The 20,443-nt window shown below is 43.0% G+C and overlaps 1 protein-coding gene across 1 annotated transcript in view; it reads right to left on the reverse strand.

The window, feature by feature from the left end:
* Positions 1 to 20,443, reverse strand: part of Insc (INSC spindle orientation adaptor protein) — a 108,075-nt gene that overhangs the window by 50,372 nt on the left and 37,260 nt on the right. The window contains exons 3-5 of the mRNA XM_057778993.1: positions 9,762 to 10,107; positions 8,819 to 8,871; positions 6,990 to 7,113 (exon numbers count right to left, since the gene is read on the reverse strand). Of these exons, the coding sequence (XP_057634976.1) occupies positions 6,990 to 7,113; positions 8,819 to 8,871; positions 9,762 to 10,107 (523 nt within the window). The remainder of the gene's footprint in view (positions 1 to 6,989; positions 7,114 to 8,818; positions 8,872 to 9,761; positions 10,108 to 20,443) is intronic.

Raw genomic sequence — 20,443 nt, forward strand, 5'->3', positions numbered from 1 at the left:
CAGCTGGATAGAATCTCCTTGAGGGACAGAAAACAGTAGTCACTCAGCTAAGCCCCACCCAAATCACTTACACTTCTGATCATGAAATATAATGAAAACTATCATTGGGGTTTGCTTTATTCTTTAGCAAGGTTATCAAACACAGGGAAATATCACAAAGATCAGCATGGATACCCCAAAGGGTGAATGGACAAATGCCCTGATGAAAGTTCTGGGAAGTGGAAAAAGGAAACCAGTCATGTCCTAGAATACACACTGGAGAAATGCATGAGTCTAGAGGGATAGCACAGACAGACTGGACACACTGGACAGAACCTGGACAAAGTATCAACAACCCAGCATTGGACTAATTGTTGATCGGGGAGAAAATGTCTTTTAGAAGAGAATACCCCACTTAGGGAGGTAAATGAAGATAATATGTGAGACCCAGAGGCTTTAGGAAGACCAAAACTTGGATGATTTCATTCCTTTCAAGAAGAAAAATATCCCTAAGTCTAGAAGAAAATGCTACACACAACAAAACAAAAGAATGTGCCAGAAACTCATGGTATGTGAGAAAAGCTGCCCAGATCTGGAGGCCATATAAAGAGACCTGTAAGAAAAGAAGAGTGAATGCTCAGAATTCTGTAGGGCCTCTCTGGAAGTGTTAGCGTACCAGCAGAAAGAAAGAGAACCAGGGACCCAGATTGCTGCTGAAAAATAATGGTACAGCGGAAAGAAACACCACTGTTCAAACTTATCAAACGGTGCTGCAAGCAGCGTCTGGCTCCAGAGCTAGCTAGCTCTCATGGCCCAAATGTGCCAAGGATCAGCCAAGAAGGTGCCTTGCTGCAGCAAGAGTAGGAACCAGATGGAAATTCTCTGTAGGAGCCAGGGGTCCCAAGTCCAAAGGATCTTCAAGTGAGAAGCAGGGGCAGCAACCATAATGACTTAATTCTATTTGTGTCTGTGATTTTGCATATTTTTATTTTGACAGCTAAAATTTTTCAGCATAGTATTATGTAATTTCCCGTATATTGTCTGTATTGACATAAAAATAAAATCCCTGCATCAGTCATTCAGATGTAGTGACTGTAATTTGAACATCAAAACAACTTAACGTCATTTAAAATATGTGAAAAACATTTCTTTAACATTTTTATAACTTCTCATCATTAAATTTATATCCCCACTGTACTTTCCTCTCAAAAGTTTTCCTTAATGTATTTAATTTAAATTTTAAAGTGTTTTATTGATTACTCTTATGATGCTTATCATTGATATTTTGACACTTTATTTGATATACCTTTACTAGAAGGTTCCAGGTGTCACAAACAAACAAACCTACATTTTTCCTGGTTGATTGACATCACAATTATCATTAGCACAGCTGGCAAACATGGAACAAATTTTGATAACTACAAATCTTACAAACCAAAATTTTGTTATAAACATATCTTGAAGAAATGGGTATTTGAAAAATTACATGCATTATAATTAAAATTGGAATTAGTCCAGCTGCCAGTAATTAATTTTATAATTTTAAGCATTAGATATTATAGCCCTAGTATAAATATTTCGACAAAAGGCTTTAATTGCTTTTTTTTTTAATTTGTGAAAAAAATCTAACACACAATCCAATTACATCCAGAGTAATCTGCATCATTTAGAGTCTTTGGCTCTTCTATGACACTTTTCTTTCCAATTAATGTCACAATCTAGGGATGATTATGAAAAATGGCTGAAGGGAACTGCTTTCATTTAAGTACGTACTTTAAAACAGCAATTTTTAAGGTTTGATTTGATACATTCTACCAACTATCTCTTTGTTCTGATCCAAGAACCATACACTATTCTAGAATAAAATAGATAGGAAAGACAAACTAACTGGAAATTTTCACAACCCACCCCTCACCCCCCGTGCCCAACAGATCACACATTCTTCCATCTTTCTTCTGTCTATCTAATCAGAAAACCCCACACTGGAGAAATACACAAAGTCTAATGCCTCTCTCAACACAAATAGGCAAAATCTATGGAACCAATCATGACGGCTCAAGGGCTTTATGATTCCTGGATGGAGGTATCCCCTTTGCTTGATTTCCCACCTCCTCCCCAGGTTTTGGGAGGACAGAGTATCTGGGATGTGCTTCCTCTGGAAATAGTGCAAATGCTCACAAAACCACATGCATCCCTGGAAAAGAAGACAAATGAAAAGAGAAGATCTAGAAATAGATTTTCTTCACAGGCTATGTGCTTGCAAGTCTCCTGGGAACCTGAGCAACGCATCCCAAGTGGTTCGACGCTCACCAGTGCAAGTCACCTGAAGGAGCCAATACAGCCTGGGCTGTCAGGAGCACATTGTCCAGAGGAAGCAAGAACTGAAGAGGACGGGGACAAACACATGCCTGGCAGATCCATGTAAAATACTTGTAAAATTCCTGACTTTTCAGAAAGGAGGAATGTCCAAATGTCCTTCTGTGAAAACAGGGACATTTTTCTCCCATATATGGTAAACACAGCAGTACATTAATCTGTATTGACTCTCTTCCCCTAGCAGGTATATGTTCATACATGCTTGTGGCTGTGGACAACTGAAATACACACTCTGACTGTCATCCAATCCAGGTCATGTCTATGACTGTATTCTCTTTACCTCAGCTGCGATGTATGTTTAAGGCCTCTGAATGCCCTAGGGATGGAATCTAAGGACAAAATGATGCCTGGGTTTTCTGCCCTCAGGACTGAGAATTGGCCAGCTTCAATCTTCTTGGAGTGGAGTGTAGTAGTAAGATAACACTGAGTCTGAGGTACTAAGTGTCTAGACACTTTGGTTATATTTGGGATGAACCCGCACAAGTAAATATTTCTCCAAACCCCCTCCCCATGACTGCAGAGATAATCTGGACTGTATTTATGAAGAACCAGACTCTGCCTATGATGGTTAACATTGGTTGTCATCTTGGCAGGTGCTAGAATCACCCAGGAGACATACTTCTGGGCATGCTTTTGATTTCTAGATTCAGTCAACTGAGCTGGAAAACCCATCTCAAGTGTGAGTAGCATCATTGTAAGGGCTTGAATCCCGGAAGTATTAAAAAGGGGAACACGAGCTGAACACTAGCACCTATCTGTCTGCGTCCTGACTGCAGACGGGGTGTGACCTCACTCACATTCCTGCTGCCGTACCATGATGAACCAACCTGCAAACCCGAAGCCAAACAACTTCTTCCCTTAAGTTGATCTTCTTTGGAATTTTCACATCATTGAGTAGTGAATATACTCCCACTCCCCACAAGCAAACTGGAAGAAAACTCTCCTGGTCGGGATAAGCAGTGAAGTGAAATTTGTTTTCCATTGGCTTTTTCTCCTAGTGAGTTATATATACATATTATATACATACATACATACATACATACATACATACATACATACATACATACATATAAATAAGGCAAGCCTGGACTTCTCTGGCAAGTGCACTTGCGTTATCTCTGCGTTGCAGTCTCACTTTATCTATATGGACAACATGGCTGAGCAAAATCAGAGAGTGTCAAAGAGAAGCAGAAGCAAATTTTAGACCCTAGTGTCAGGGAATCTACACATGATTTCATGGCCATGGCATTATGAACAGCATCTGAGCCTCCTAGAAGCAAACAGATTGTTGGCTACGATCCATAAAAACCCACCATGGAGCAGGGATTTTTATTCAGGGCAATGGCTTCAGGAAGGTTAAGGGTGGTGCACAGACAGCTGGCTTCCCTCTGTTCCATCTGCCATCAGACTAAGAAATATCATCCTTACAAAATAGTTAAAATAGTATCCGTACACAATTATGAAATTATGACACTCCTGTTATCAAAATTATTGTGTTTTTAAGGTAGAGTATATTTCTAGTCTATAATATAAAATCCAGAGAGTGTCACCAATTATCATGTGTTCTTTCATTTATTTTAAGTCAACCTATTGTAGTTGCAAAGAAAGCAAAGGTCAGGAAGATTAAGCAATGTGCCCAAGTCTGCAGAATGAGTTAGTAGCAGCCAGGATTTGAACCCTGACTTGGTTCCAAACCCTATACCTATCTACTGCCTCCACTCCATAATACCCACATTCAGAGATTTACAGCTTATTGGGAGAGAAGGAACTTATAAGACATTCAGCCCATCTCCCATCTGCTGCCTCAGTTCTCCAGGCATTGCCAGTCCACCTTAGGGATAGAACTTTCCTAAGACAACCACTCACATTACTGCGAAGCTCCACTACTCCATATGAGATATTCTGGAGGTAAAATCCAATGACCCTGATACACTTCCCTTTGTGGATTTGAATGATCATTTCTAGATTGAGCGCCTTCTGCCCCCTCCAAGTATTCTTCAAAACTTCTGTTATCGGCACCTCCCTTCGTTCTTGGAGCTTCCCCTGAGTGGATGCTGATAGTCATTGTCAACATGACTAGATTTGGAATCACCCAGGAGATACACCTCTAAGCATACCTGTGAAAATACTTTCAGAAATGTTTAACAAGGATGGAAGGCTCCCTGACTGTGAGTGGTACAATTCAGTGGGCTGGAATCCCAGGACAAATAAAGGGGTGGGGGGATAAGCCAGCTGAGCATCAAGGTTCTCTGCTCTCTGCTTCCCTCTTCTCAGATGTGAAGTGTTCCAGATGCACGTTCCAGCCCCTGTGAACTCTGCCATGCCTTCCTGTCAAACCAGGGGCCAAGGTAAGTCCTCTTCCTTTAAGGTGGTTTTTGTCAGGCTTTTTGCCAACACAGATATTGCCAATAACTGATATAGGGCCCAGAACTGGACTTAATTATATTCCAGGATGAGTCAGGACAATATGACATAATATCATATCATTATCACCCTCGTTTGCACTGCTTCACTGTTTAAGTAAACAGTATAAGTAAACAGACTCTTGGCTTTCTACTGTAATCCTACCAGTTCGAAATAAACTACTCAACTTTCTCCACCATATACTGTTCAAATCATCAAGAGATGTGTGCCTTAGAAATACATGGACAGAACATGTCAAAACTCCTTCTAGAGATAGCCAAGAGTCTTGGGAATGTAAGAGGATAATATCTGAGCAGCTCTGTGAAAATGTTTGCAAAGAGTCTTAAGGAGGGTAGAAAGCCCATCCTGAGTCTGAGTGCTACCAAACAATGGGTCCTCAGGAAGATCTGCAAAGCAGAGCGGGCATCATAGGTATTCCTGTGCAAACAAAGAGGTTTTATTTTATTTATGACAGGACAGCCGTTCTTGCATATACAAGTTCCGGGCATAATAGGCTCCCCTAGCATCCTAGGGAATGACATTGAGGAAAACACCAAGAAAGGAAATTACCAGGAAGAGAATAAATACACAGAAACATCAGGACAGACTTTGTCACCCCTCCCTGGAAAGCAAGGCTGAGGATTCAACTATAGCAGAAGAGCTGCTGACCGTGGTCACCTGCCAGGCCAGCCATCAGAGACCTGGACAGTCACACTTCCTAGTGGGCGGCAGCTATCCAGAAGCTTGGGAGTATGATGTCAGGAGCTCTACCCTGAATAAACTCAGAATGAGGGACAAGTGGCATGAAGTTTGAACTAGGAAGTCAGATGCATGGTCCAAGCCTCCAAAGAATCTTAGCCTTTCCCATGACTCTATCAGCTAAAAGCAGGAGAAACCCCACCTTGCAGCTCCCTGTTAGAAAGAGACACTGTACCCTTGCTTAGTAATTCCTCTGCTGAGATGGGTTCCCAGGGTTTTAGGTCTTCTTTGGACATCAATACTTCCGTCCATCACGCATTATATTTTCTTACCAACATGGACAGTCATGTATAATGATTCAGTTTGGGGCATGAACACTAAAGTGACCACCCTTGTTCCTCTATGTCATTGCTAACACTGATTCATTGACTCAGGGTGCTTGAGCCCCCAATCCCCAGAACTCCAGTGTTCTAGGGTCCCAGAGTGCCAGTCCCTCAGCATTGAGACCCTCTGTTTCTTTATTTCAGATTCTAAGGCGAGGGAGGGTAGCCTTTGAGGACCCTTCTGCAACTGACAGGGTGAGAGCACCTAGGGCCAGTCACACTGGCACAGGTGTAGAAGGGCACAGGGGCCAAGGCGGGACTTGCAGGAGAATCAGGCCAGAAGAACACACACAGGAAAAGAAGAGAGGAATCTCTGAGCTCATCAGAGAGGCCGGTATGGAGAAAATCAGACGTTTATTATTTACGGGAGGCTTTTATTTGGTGGTGGGAAAGAATGGTAAGTATGTGCCACAGTATTCTCGGACTATAAATAGCATGTAAATAGTTTTCTAATGAAAACCTTACGGAGCCTGGTGCTGGGAGAGCTTCTGGAACACCAAAGCAAGGACGGGGAAATGATGTGCATTTAGCTCACAGGCTTTCCACCTGCTCTGAACTTCTTAGTTTGGTTCTTGAGAAAGTTTCGCCTCATGGACGAAGTAGAGAGCAGGGGAAGTGAAGAGCCTCGACATACACTGTGCTGTGACATCTGACAGACTACAGAGGGCGCCACGCCCTCCTCCCGGAAACAAGCATGAGCCTGCCTAGAAACAGAAGATGACCCTTCCAAAGTCCTCTCTGTGGCCAGGACTTCAAAAAATGGCTTGTCTCCTACAGGTAGTTTAAGTTCTTCAGGATAAGAAGGGTCCTGAGTGTTGGGAATAATACCTCAAGCAGAAAAGATTCAGGGCACTGAAAACAGTACCGGAAGGTACACCAGGCCCTGGCACCACCTTGTGTGACTTTGGATAAATCTTTCTTCTCTGGACTCCGGTTCTCACATTTGGAAACTACAGAGTTGGGTTAGATATTCTGGAAACCCCAGCTGAACCCCGACAGCCTCCACACAGATGCTGGCATGGACACTGGTGGTCTGAAGAGGATGTCTCTCAGAAAAGGCCATTTTGCATTTTCCCAGCCTGGCTGAGTTACTCAGTGCCCCCTCCCTGATGACCCCACCGTGTCCTCCATCTCCCAGGCCACACTGACCTGCACTTCCCGTGTCAGAGCCAGCTCCAGTAGCTGGCCAAAGTGCTGGCCCAGCGTGCTCAGGGTCTCGCTCACGCAGGCCTTCATTGACTTCAGAACATGCTCATTCTCCACCTGGAGGCACCTGGGAGGAAGAATCGCAGAGTGGGCCATAGAAGGGGTCCTTGGTTGGACCGCAGCAGTGGCTACGCAGACCTGGACTTTCTCAAGGCATGGTGTGTGTGAAGAATAGACGAGATGAAAGACGCAGTTCCAAGGAATCAGAGATGGGATCTGCTTGATTTGTTCCCTGGTCTCTTGCTCTACAGAGAAGGGCTGGAACCATCACATTCCCTGCTACTGGGAAGTGCTAACACCAGAAGGCGGCAAAGTCAGACCTCTGGGTTCTCCCTGGGATGGTGAGCTATCAATGGGACCAATGGTCTGGTCTCAGCGGCGCCTGAGGTGGAGGGGCACTAGCTTTGGAGAAGGTAGCTAGAGCACAGTGCACCATTACTGCTCTCGCTGTAGCTTGGAAGAATCGATGCCCATGCATTAACAAGATAGAAAGGATGGCAATACCAATAGATATGCTAACACGGAAGGGGGAACGTGGAGATCCCACCTCTAGACAAAGAGCCACAGGCAACAATGACTAGTGGAGAAGTGTTGGCCTCTTCCTGGGATAAGGTTCTTATCGACTGTCCAATCCAGAGTAGGTCAGCCTTGACACCACATACACACCACCAAGAAAAATGGACTCACTTATTTACATTTGTGCATGCACATATGTACACAAATACACATGCATTTATGTATGTAATCATAATAATTGGAATAAAAGATACTATTAAGTTCAGAATGGGAGTCATGAGAGGCACTGAGGAAGGAAAGGGATGTGGAAAGACAAATGGTTCTATTTCAGTTTAAAACTTATTTTTAACAAGAAAAACAAAAAAATTGCTGCCACAATAAGATTTAAAAAAAAAAAAAAAAAGAAGCTTCCTCAAAGATTTCCTCGCAGACAGAAAAACTAGAGGGGATTAGATTGACCTCCACCCCATGGTCTGAGAATCTCCTGCCCTGAAGAGGGGAAGACTCTCCAGCTTCCCACAGATGCCAAAATCCAGATTTGAGGCATGAAGGGTAAAGGAACACATCAACACACACTCAGAGTGAGTTCATATGAAGCTAAGTGTGTATGTGTGCACCTGAGTGTGAACTCATGTATGTTTATGGTATGATATAGGGACACGAGACTGTGGGCAGAATTCTGTGATCTTATGAGTGTGTGTTTATATGTCTGTGTGACAGTGAGTGCGTGTCTGTGGACATCTCTGTCTCTGCGCATGTGTGTGGAGGTGAGAGTTCACCTTTCACCTGGCCTGGGATCTTGCCTTCACTTTACAGGTCATGGGGGCCCTCCAACTCTAAAGTAAACCTTCTCCCATTGTCAGCTTACCCCAAACAGCTTTCCACTAACGCCCAAGGTTCTCTCCTAACTTTCCCTTTCCCCAGGCTCTGAATATGGGACAGAGACCTTGTGGGAACCTTTCATTATTTTATTTTACTTTTTGGTTCTACTATATAGTCCTTGCTGGCCTGGAGCTCACTAGGTAAACCACAGCTGGACTTGTAGCAATCCTCCTGCTTCTGCCTTCTAAGCACTGCAATTACAGACATGTATCACTACACTGACTTCAAGATAGTCTGTCCTTTGAGGTTTCTGGGAATGCCTAGGGGAAAAAGAAAGAACTCCAGCCTACCACCAGCTAGTGGAACCCCCTGAGAAGATAGCCTTCCTCCTAGAGCCAGGGGGCCACCAGGCTACGCAGCCCAGGCGTACTTACCTCTCAGTGACCGCTGAGAGCTCAGAACATTTCTCCATGAGCAGTTTCTCCGCCTGTAACCGGAAAAGATCGTGCCATTCCATTGAGGACCAGCTGCTGTGCTGGGTCCTCTGTGGCCTGAAAGTGAGGGAAACAGGCACAGAACCCAGAATGCACTGTGACCTGGGACATGCGTAGCCAAAGAGGCCAAGGCTAGATGCACTGAGAGAGTAAGAAAAAGAAGCAGACAATTAGTTAGACTGTGATATCTGCGAAGCCTTGGGGAGGAAGAGGCATTTAAGTTGAGTTCAAAGAAGGAACCAACACCCGCTGCTTGCACAGTGAAGGAAGAAGTTTAAGGTGTAAGATGAAAAAAGAAAGGAAAGAGAGAAATCCCAATGAGGGAGGTGGGGGTTCAGTGGTTCACTTTTGACTGTGGGAAGATTCAAATGCATTTGGAATCAGAAACGCTGGGTCTGTCTGGCCCTCCTCCATGTTATCCCCTGCTTAACGTGGGACAAGTGACTCAGCCTCTGAGTTCACCCCCTCAACAATTAAACGGGCATGATAATGCTAATCTTTTCAGTCAGCTGCGTGACATGCTTTACCTGTCATTATTCAGTCGTCCTTGCGGGATAAATATTGCTATAGTCACTGAGAGAAAGCACTAGAGCAAGGAGAATCAAGTGACTTGCCAATGTCACGTAACACAGATGATCATTGAAGCCACACATCCTGTTCTAGAGCTCTTTCTGCACACAGTTGGCGGGTGGATTAGAGACATTTGTGGACAGAAAGCACCTGCCGCAATGCCTTGCATAAGTCTGTATTAAATGTCCTCACTATCTTTCTCTACTTTATTACAAGACAAGGGAAACCACTAGCCAGGAAAGGTTCAGACCCCAGAATACAGGAAGGCTTCCCCCCACCCAGCACCCACTAGCCCTATCTTGGCATGGCTGACCTGGCCCATTTCCTGTGAGGAGGTCCTGCTGATGGTGCTGTACTCGCTGACCATGGAGCGTGCATGGCATGTCAGACGCACACTCATACTGTGCACACGCGCCCAGCGGTCCTGGGCCAGCTTCTGCCCGATCCTGTGAAGCTCTGTGCTGATGACCCAGCCCCGCTTCAGGAGCAGCTGTAATGGATCTCCTGGGCCAGGAGCCCCTGCTAGGATAAGGTCACCTTGTGTGTCTTCCTCCAAGCTGATGGGCTTTGCCTGCAAGACGCACATGCACTCACACTCGGTCATGAGCTTCAGGTCCTCCATCCAGCGCTGGACCGAGTCCACCTGCATGAAGGGTAGCCTGCAACCAGGGAACAGTGGCAGGGTGATGGCCAACACTCCACCTTTTCCAGAGAGCTCCCGTCCCAGGCCACCGATGTTGGCCGAGCATCTAGTTTAAACTTAGCACTCTTTCTCCAATTCTCTCCATAATTTCTCATTATCATCACCCAACAGCTAATAAGATGGAGACACAGTACACTGAGGGCAGGTGACCAGACTGATCTATGACAGGCCATGACTCCTGATAGAAGGTATCAAATTGCAATGGCATAAAGTGAGCTGTGGCAGACCTATTTGGACATATTGTGGGCATGTTCTTAAAACAATGCCTTCTAGAAAGTTTAACAATGAAAATAGTCTCCCAAAGAAGCATAGGCAGCAGTGTGCACAGACTATAAGCAGAAAGTTAAAACAGCAACAAAGACATGATAATCTAGAGAAAATCTTCAAAGAAAAGGTAGAAGTCCTAAGGATTTAGGGGAGGTGGTATAAAGACTTCTTCCCTTCTGTCTTTCAACTTTCCTGACTTCCAGTTTCTCTATAATGTGGATGTAAACTTGTAATGAGCCAGATTAACTGCATTTACTCAGTAATTTCAGACATTAATGAAACACTGAACACATTGTGAGTTCATTGTATTTAGAGTCACATGTATGTCAGGCACTACAGGGAAGCTGACACAAGGAACTTTGGGGCAGCTCAAAGGAAGAAGAGGAGTGTGGAGACAGCAGGAAAGCTCACCGTCATCCCCCAGCATGGCAGGACAGTTGGTTACAAGCTCAATAGGCCATGTGTGACCTATACACAAGCTGGTCACTGGGATTAGCTGCTCACTGCTTCTAGTGTGGATGCAAATAGTACCAGCCACCTCATGTCCCTGTGGCCACGCCTCCACCATGAACTGAATCCTCTCACATCATAAACCAAAATGCACTCTTCCATATATTACTTGTCTCAGGCATTTGCTCACAACAATTAGTTAGATGTAACTAATACATCTCCCAGGCAGAATGACAAAGCTTTGGCACTAAGCTGCATTAATCTGATCCTCTTCCTATGCTGTCAAACTAAGCCAAGAATCATAGTAACTAAAGCTATTGCCTTCACATTGTGCTAATGGTGGAACTTGGGTTGTGCAGGAGAAACTCCAGGTCCACTGGGATCCAAGAGTTATGTCTGTTGCCTGTCAGCTGCAGAACTCTGTCTGAAACACACAGGAACACAACTGTCTAGGCAGAGTTTAATCCTCACTCTCCTATATAGTTAAATGTCTTCTGGGAATTGAAAGGAGGATGAGGCTGTCTCTTCAGACAGCTCAAGGCAAGTGTTCTCAGAGGGGAGTGCTGTAGGGCAGGGGACTGTTTGGACACATTAAGGCAGAAGAAGTATATTTGAAGTATGATAGGCAGAGGGACAATGCATCAGTCCCTTGGGTTAGATTTGTACAATTGAAAAAGCAGGAATAGTGAGGAGACAGAAGGCCGGAAACCTACTTGAGGGTAGGATCCAGACATGAATGCTGAAAACCCTGATACGCTGTTGAAGGGTGACGGGGCAGTACAGCAGGGTCGGAGGCTGGAGCAGATAGATAATAGGTAATTCACAGAGTTAGGGACCACATTCCAGGGCTAGCTCTTAGTATACCACCTTGAGATGAACATGAGCACTGGATCTTCTGAGTGGAGACACTCTTACCCCTGGGTGGCGGGGTGTGTTAGCCATCTTTTCTAATGACAAAGCATTCAGGGAGCTCACGATGAAGCAAGACCTGGTTTTGCTCATGGTTTCAGAGCTTTCAGTCCATGGTTACTGTGGTGAGGTACAAAAGCCTCTTTCAAGCTCCTTGTCCCTACAATCTCACATCCTCTTACTAGGCCCCTACCTCCTATTCTTCTCAGCAGCTTCTCCAGCTGGGAGCAAAGTGTCCAACAAAGGAACCTTTGGAGAACATCTAGGAGCCAAATCATAACATCTATCAAACTTGGGGATGCATTGAAAGAACGTGCTGCATGCCTGGAAACATAGACGTCCATCTTAGACTTAGTCTAGTAAGAACACTGCAGAGGAAACAAGCCAGGTGAGGAGCTTGCTACCTTCTTGAGACGGAATAATCAGAAGTTCATGGTCGTCTTCAGCTACGTTCAAGGCCAGATGAGACTATGTGAGACTCTCTAAAAATAAATAAATGATAAAGACTAACAAAGCTAATTGAACAAGAGACTAATGGAATAAGATGGGTGCAGAGGCCCCTTGTATATCTAGAAGAAAGTCCAAGCTACAGATAAAGAATAGAAATTTATGTTATTAGATGTTTTTAGACCAACATCTTATTCAAAAGTAGTCACAATGAAATGCTCAAGGAAATGAGCTGAGAGCCAAGGATTTTTCTATTCAGCCAAAAAGATTCAAATAGAAGATGAAGAGGAATCCTGAGCTCCAGTAGAAAAAGTGTTCTTGGAGAACAATCCTTCAAGAATGGTTAAGAAAGAAACCTGCGCACTTGGGAGGCAGAGGCAGGCGGATCTCTGTGAGTTCGAGACCAGCCTGGTCTACAAGAGCTAGTTCCAGGACAGGCTCCAAAACCACAGAGAAACCCTGTCTCAAAAAACCAAAAAAAAAAAAAAAAAGAAAGAAAGAAACCTGCAGAAATGGTTCAATGGTTAAGAGCACTGACTCCTCTTGCAGAGGACCCAGGTCCCATTCCTAGGATCCACATGGCATCTCACAGCCATCTGCAGCTCAAGTTCCAGGGATTTGATGTCCTCTTCTGACCTCCATGGCCACTGGGCACTGGGCACTGGGCAAGCGTGTGGTACACATACATTCATGCTTGCGAAACACTCGCACATATAAAATAAATAAACAACTGTTAAATGGTCAAGGAAGGGTTGGGGTATACTTTTGTGGCAGAGTACTTGCCTACCATGCCCAAGGCCCTGTGTTCAACCTCAGAACTGAAACAAAGACTATTACTAAGATAAAATCATGAAGACATTGACTCTGGTTCGTTGGTGTAATGAATGAGAGAGGAGTCAAAGACCAGACCCTGATATGTGACTGCAGTAGCAAAATGGGTGGAGAAAGGAACTAGGAAGAGGATGATGAGCTCTGATTGAGACAGACAGACAGACAGAACTCTAAAACACTCTCCATTTCTACTTTTCAAGACATTCAGTCTTTCACCGCCCTCCGTGGTTCTTCTTTCCACATATGCAGGTGTATGTTCCCCATGTTCTCACGGAGGCCATCTGAGCATTCATTTTTCTATTTAACCATCATTCACATAGTGCCTGTGATGTAACAGGAGGTGAGATAAAACAGCAAATAAAACAACCAGCATCCATCCCTTTATGGAGAGAGCATGATAGGCAGCAAAGTAAATAATAAGAACAGAATAAATGAGAACTGTGTGGTGTTCAACAGCTGATCATTTCTTCCAAAAGGGTGAGGCAGAATCAGAGAGATCAGGAATGCAACTGTGAAGGCAGAGGGGTCAAGGACAACAGACGGCTCAGTTAGCTAATCTATAGCGTCGCGAAGACTGAACTGACAACCAGGGAATCTCCATGGGACTCACCTAGGCCCTCTGCATATAAGTGACAGTTGTGTAGCTTGGCCCTCTTATGCGACTCCAAACAGTGGGAACCGGGGCTGCCTCTGACTCTTTTGCTGCCTTTTGGGACCCTATTCCTCATACTGGGTTGCCTTGCCCAGCCTTAATATATGGGGAGTTGCTTAGTCTTACTGCAACTTGATATACCATGTTTTATTGATACTCATAGGAGACCTGCCTTTTCCTGGGTAGTGATGGAAGAGGGGAGGATTGGGGGGAGGAGGGGTAATGGCAGAAAGGGACTTGGAGGAGAGGGTGGGGGAAGGCTGTGGCTGGTATATAAAATAAATAGATTAATTTTAAAAAATTAATAGAGAGCTCCTGTGAGACATAAGTAAACCATTGCCATTTTCAATGAGTGGCCATGCATAGCTTCCTGAGAATGTAAATCCTGAGCAGACTCTCCCAGGAGGCAAGGACGTGATAAAATATGGAAACTGAGTGTTCGTGGCAGAGGAAAGAGCCCAGGCAAAGGCCCTGGAAGGGAACTACTGGGGAGACAGCACAGCTATAGTGTATAGGAGAAAGATGAGCAGGAGGTGAGCTCTGAAAAGAGACTGGCCAGCATGTCAGTGGCTGCCGAGGCAGTGTAAACACTTTGGATTTCGCTCTGAGTAATAGAGTGCTTCTTGGAGGCCCCAAGGCAAAACATCTCAGTGTCATCTGCCTCACTATGACCCAAAAGGTCCAATGAGGAAACCTCTCTCTCTCTCTCTCTCTCTCTCTCTCTCTCTCTCTCTCTCTCTCTCTCTCTCTCTCCCCCTTCCTCCGTCCTTCCCTCCTTCCTTTCTCCCTCTCCCCCTCTCTCTCTCTTCCTCTCCCTCTCTCTTTTCCTCTCCCTCCCTTCCTCCCTTCCCCCTCTCTCATCAAAACAAGGATAGATTAATTTAGAATGACCTAACCTCTGTGGTGCAAAAACTATATACTGTTTACTAGGCAGCCAATTTAAACATAATAATTTATGCAATGAGTTATAAATAATTGACAGTGTGGTTGGGGTTTTAACTTCCAACCCTTCTGCCCCAGGCACTGGTGGGGTTAGTTAGAAAACGCCTCCACCGCACGTTGCTTAAGTTTTCCCCTGCGCTTGTCACTCAGTCTCTGCTCTTTCTGAGAGTCCCGTGCTGAGTGGCCCCAGCATGAGTCTCTGCAGGGCACTGGGACAGTCAAGTCTCTAATTCTGTGTTCCTACCAGGTTAGCTGAGCGCCGTCGCCACTCTGCAGTGCTCAGACGGCATGATTCCCCACGTACCCCGAGTGCATCTGTGCAGTGCTAGGAACATTAGTGAGCTCTTCTTTATGTCAGGCGACTGTACAAACTCCCTCCGTCCACCCATCATGTGACAAATGGCCTCCTGTCCCCTCTGCTCTTCTATGCTGTCTCCCGTCTCCATACACTGATCTTCTTCCCCAAGCTGTTTTTACCCCCAAATTAACCAGAATCTCCCAAGTTTATTATTCATTCTGCCCACTTCATATTTCCCTTCTATGCCCTATGCCATTTTTTTTCCATTAAAATGCTTAGTATAACATGGTAAAAGATTGGACCCTGTATACTAGATAACCCCAGGAGTCCTGACAAAGGGGAGTGGTGCCCATCAACAACCCGAGTACAAAGGACAAAGCAATTTGTGCACAGTCGTTCTGAGGTCTACAGTACTCTCTCAAGAAATAGGCAACTTTGAGAGTCTTACTTCCCCCTTCCCCCGTTGTTTGTAAGACCTAATATAGTTTCCAACAAAACAGTTTCAAAGAGAAACTATTCTCTGCATCCTATGATAATTAATAACAAATACCAATCAACTTGACAGGATTCAAAGTCACCCCGAAAAAACAAACCTCTGGGCTTGTCTAAGAGGAATTTGCAAGATTAGCTCAGCTGAGATGGGAAGAGCTACCCTAACTGAGGGTAGCACCATTCTAGGGACTGGAAGCCCAGAGCACACACAAAGGGGAAAGCAAACTGAATGCCAGCACTCACCTCTCTCTGCTTCCTGACTACTGATACAGTGTGACCCCTGCCACACATCCCTGTGATTATAACATGAACAGCTGTCTCAAGCCCTGCTGACATGGCTTCCAGACCATGCTTGTACCCTCAGACTGTGAGCCAAAAGAGCCCTTCCTTTCCTCAGTCACTCTTGTCGGCCATTTTGTCACAGGGATTAGAACTGTGGCCATGTGGATACCTCCTGCGCACTGAGCCCCTGTGATCTCTGGCTTGTATTCACGGGCATGCTTTAGCAGTATCCTCACTCAGAGGGATCCCTATAGTGGGCTGATGACAGGGCTAAGAATTGGGTCTAGGCTCAAATAATCAGTCAATAGATAAATAAATACATAAATACACAAATAAAAACAGACAATTCTCCAGAATGTCTCTAAGAAAGTGAAACAGTTTTTTGCTTATTATAATATAAAGCATATTACAGGTATACTACACAATCCTATAGGTCAGGTAGTTACAGAAAGATCAAACTGTACTATAAAGGATATGTTAAAGAAACAGAAAGGGATGAAAAAGACCCCCAGAGATAGATTGCGTAATGCTTTATTAACCTTGAATTTTCTTAATGCTAATGAGATAGGAACAACGGCTGCAGAGACTTTGGATAATAGAAAAAAAACTTCTGAATTAAATCAGCTGGTGTATTTCAAGGGTGTGTTGACCTCAGAATGGAAACCAAGAGATGTGCTACATTAGAGAAGGGGTTTTACTCTTGTTTCTGAGGGAGAAGAAAAGCTACAGATACCATCAAAATTAATTAAGATTCAGTTGAAAAGGAGAAATCTCTTGATAAAGAGAAATAACAGCTCATCCACAGAGGTAACAGTCCTACAGGTTGTAAGGAAACCTCATAAAGATTGGAGCAGGGTTCTGATTCTCTTTGCAGGAAAATACCCATCTTCAAAAAGTTGAGAGATCTTGGACATCTAGATGACTAAAGAAGAAAAGATAGCTATCCAGAAAACAATCATCAAGCAAAGAGAAATCTGACTTATGGTACCAATATCCTCTGCAGGGTAAAATTTTACTACCTAAATATACATATCTCCCTTCTTCTCGGTAAAACGATAGTCACGACTCACTTAAAAATCAAAGCTGACTTTCAAATTGCACAGCGGATCTTCTTCTCTAAATCCAAGCATATTGTTTAAGGAAAAATTCAGAGTTTCTTTCTCATATCAGGAGCCACCTGGCGTGAGACAAAAGGAAACTAAAAATCTTGAGACTAAGGCTGTCAAAACTCTGCTTCCAAAAATTCTACTTCTCCTCATACCTGTTTTCATCTCTATGGTACCTTTCTTTGAATGCATGTCTATCAAAATTTAAACTTTCTGTTTTGATATGATTAAAGTTTATGCTTTCTACAGTGAACAACAAATTTTCCTACAGTAATATTTGATGTCTCCAGAAATAATATGGGGCCCCACAACAATGATTCCACTGGTTCATATAATGCCAGTCAGCTGATAGCACCACTTAAAGATCGACTTTGTACTACAAACTGCTCACAACAATTTCAAGGTGGCTAGCTGAGATGACCCAGTCTCACAGACTCCTCTAGCCAGGACTTGAGACACCCCTGCACTTTCCCATGATGCATAGGCTGAATGATACAGCTCCCTCTCCCAAGACTTGACGATTAGCCCAAATTTTTCTTTCAGAATCCCCTAAAAATACCTTCATCCCCAGGAAGTAAATTTAAGATTATGATGCCCACATTCCCAAGAGGTGGGTGGGTGGTTTTTGGTTGTTTAATGGATTATGGATAGTATAGGTATGATAGGATAAAAGGGTAGATTATTCAATCTACTCTGAGAAGAAAAAGGGAGGATATAGATATGATAAGATGAACAGTATATTTAATAATCTACTGAAAAGAAAAAGGGTAGATAAAGATATAAGATAAAACAATAGATTATTGAATCTGCTCTGAAAATAAGAAGGTAAGATATAGATATGATAAGATAAAAAGGTAATTATTGAATCTACTTTTAAAAAGCAACTACTAGTTTTAAATGTTTTACATTGAGTTGGACTTTTGTATATTGTACACAAATTTTATACATTGATACAAATTTAAAATTAATTTTTTCATACATTTTAAAATTTTGAAATACATTTTAACTTTTAAAAATTAATTTTGTACATACATTTCTAATTTTGTTCAAGGTATTACACCTATATAACTCATTTAATAATGTGACATAAATTTCTAGTCCTTGAAAATTATTATTATCAACTGCTTAGGATAATAAGAAAATATAGGTTAGTAGTTAATCACCTAGTATAAGCAAGCTTGTAGACAATTAGGTATGTTTTCAAAGTCAAGCAAAGATATATTTTAGATAGATAGGTCATCTTCAAACACTTCAGAGATCTACAAAATATGGCATTTAAGATGTTTTAATAACCTAGGTTCTTCTTTTTTATGACAATAAGACATATATGCTCCTGGCAGAACCAATCTACCTCAGAGAAGACAATGAGCATCAAAGAAACTCCACATGAAGCTTTCATTCTTTGAAGCAAAAATAAGCCACTGGACAAGAAAATGCCCTGCCTCAACTGCTTACCATATGCTATCCTAATTAGACAAGCAGAACGCAAAATATCCTGCATCACAGAAAAGCCTGTCAGATATGCTAGGCCTGTAGATAAAAGGTGGATGTCCAATGTTGCAGAGGAACTTTGGGTGGCTGTCTAGGTAGCCAGTTGTTTCTGTCATTACATTTTTTTGGAAGATTATTTCCTTCTTGGGTCTCTGAGGGAGTTGAAAATTAGATAGCTATAGTTTATCAGATGCAAAAGCAAGTTAGGATAGAAAGTAAATTAGGTATAAGACTTTGGACTCACCAAGATATGATAGATATGAAATATTTTCTCTAAATTTGTCAAATGCCAATGGACTAGACATCATTGATGTATTTATTGTCTGTATATATTATATATAGTTATTGTACTTATTGCATATAGTTTTCTTATATAACTAATATAGCCTTTTTATTTTAGACAAAGAGGGAAAATGTAGTGGAATGTCAATTGTATTTTAATAATAAAGCCAACCCAGAGGTCTGAAAAGCAAGCCCCTGGCTCTTACCTCAACTTCAGTCTAAAATGGCAATCCTACCTCCAGAAATCTCAGAATGAGACTACCTGTTGAGAGTTGTTTTGTCCCATTTTATTATTTTATTGAGACAAGGTTTCTCTGTTGCTTTGGTGCCTGTCCTGGAACTAGCTCTTGTAGACCAGGCTGACCTTGAACTCCCAGAGATCTGCCTGCCTCTACCTCCTGAGTGCTGGGATTAAAGGCATGTGCCACCACCGCCTGGTTCATACCATTTTCTATTCCTCTCTAGGTCTGGGATTAAAGGCATGCATCACCCGGTTTCTATGGCAACCAGTGTGGCTACTGGGATTAAAGATTCTTGTCATTGTGGCTACTAGTGTTAAAGATGTGTGTTACCATTACCTGGTCTGTAAGGCTGACCAGTGGGACTGTTTTACTCTCAGATCTTCAGGTTCATTCTGTTTCAGAATGCCAAGGGACGTGAACCAGACATCTGTTTCCAGCACAATCAGCTAGCACATACCTTTGACAGCTGGCCTCTCTGTAATGCTGTTAATGTTGGCATTCCAGATGCCTTTAGCTTGAAAGAAGTTGTTAATATGGCTTATCTTTCATTAATTTTTTCATGACTTGCTATTTTTAACGATTGTTTATTTATTGCATTGTGAGCATGCACATACACATAGAAGGAGCTCAGAGGACAACTTGCAGGAGTCAGTTTTCTTCTCCCACCATGTGAGTCCCACAGATCAAACTCAGGTAGCCAAGCTTGGCAGCAACCGTCTCTCCAGCCCATGGCTTATCTTCAAACCTTTGTGAAGGGTGTGTGTGTGTGTATGTGTGTGCGTATGTGTGTTGGCTCTGTACATGTCTGAGAGTCAGTGTGATGATGTCCACAAGAGAGAGACCTGCCTCAGAGCCATTGCCTAGGCTGTCCTCCCTCTTCCACTGCATAACGGCTATGAGCTCTTGTGCTCTGGGCCCCGGTTCTCTCGCCTACACCTTCCCCATCATTTCCAATCACTGTCCCCAAGTACTGTCAATCTCTCAGTCCTGACCTCTTGCCTACATGTCTCTTCACGTGCTGACTCATCTCTGAGGAACTCCTAGATGAGTTCATGCCTCATATGCCCCCATGTCTGCATGCTCCAGAGAGTCCACTATCATGCCCCAGTATCAACCGTTTAAATCCTTGTAATAGTTTCCTACCATCATCCTCAGCATATAAATACCAAATTAGCATATCCTTGAGTTGTATTAGAATTCTTCACTCTAAAATGGCTGTTTGAGTTGCTAATTTTAGTTTCATAAAACATCATTAATTTTGCCTAAGGACTAGGATGGAATTTCTAGCAATTTCTGAAATAGCACATATATACTTGTTATTTTTTACTATGTATTTAAATGAATATGATTCATTGTACTAACAATGATAAATTTAATTAACTATAAAGTTAAAATATTAATCAGCTACAAATCATGGATGTTATCCTATGTTCTACAGGGTCAGTCAGTCATCTAAGATTTAACTCTTTATGAAAAAAACAGCACATTCAATCTCTTTAGGATGCAGATATGTTTTTATACCTGAAAAATGTATATATACAAAAAGAGTTGCTTTAAGATAAATTTATTTCTGATTTATTACTAATAAATATTAGATTATA

The sequence above is a fragment of the Chionomys nivalis genome, chromosome 8 (genome assembly GCF_950005125.1).
Source record: "Chionomys nivalis chromosome 8, mChiNiv1.1, whole genome shotgun sequence".
Classification (NCBI taxonomy): domain Eukaryota; kingdom Metazoa; phylum Chordata; class Mammalia; order Rodentia; family Cricetidae; genus Chionomys; species Chionomys nivalis.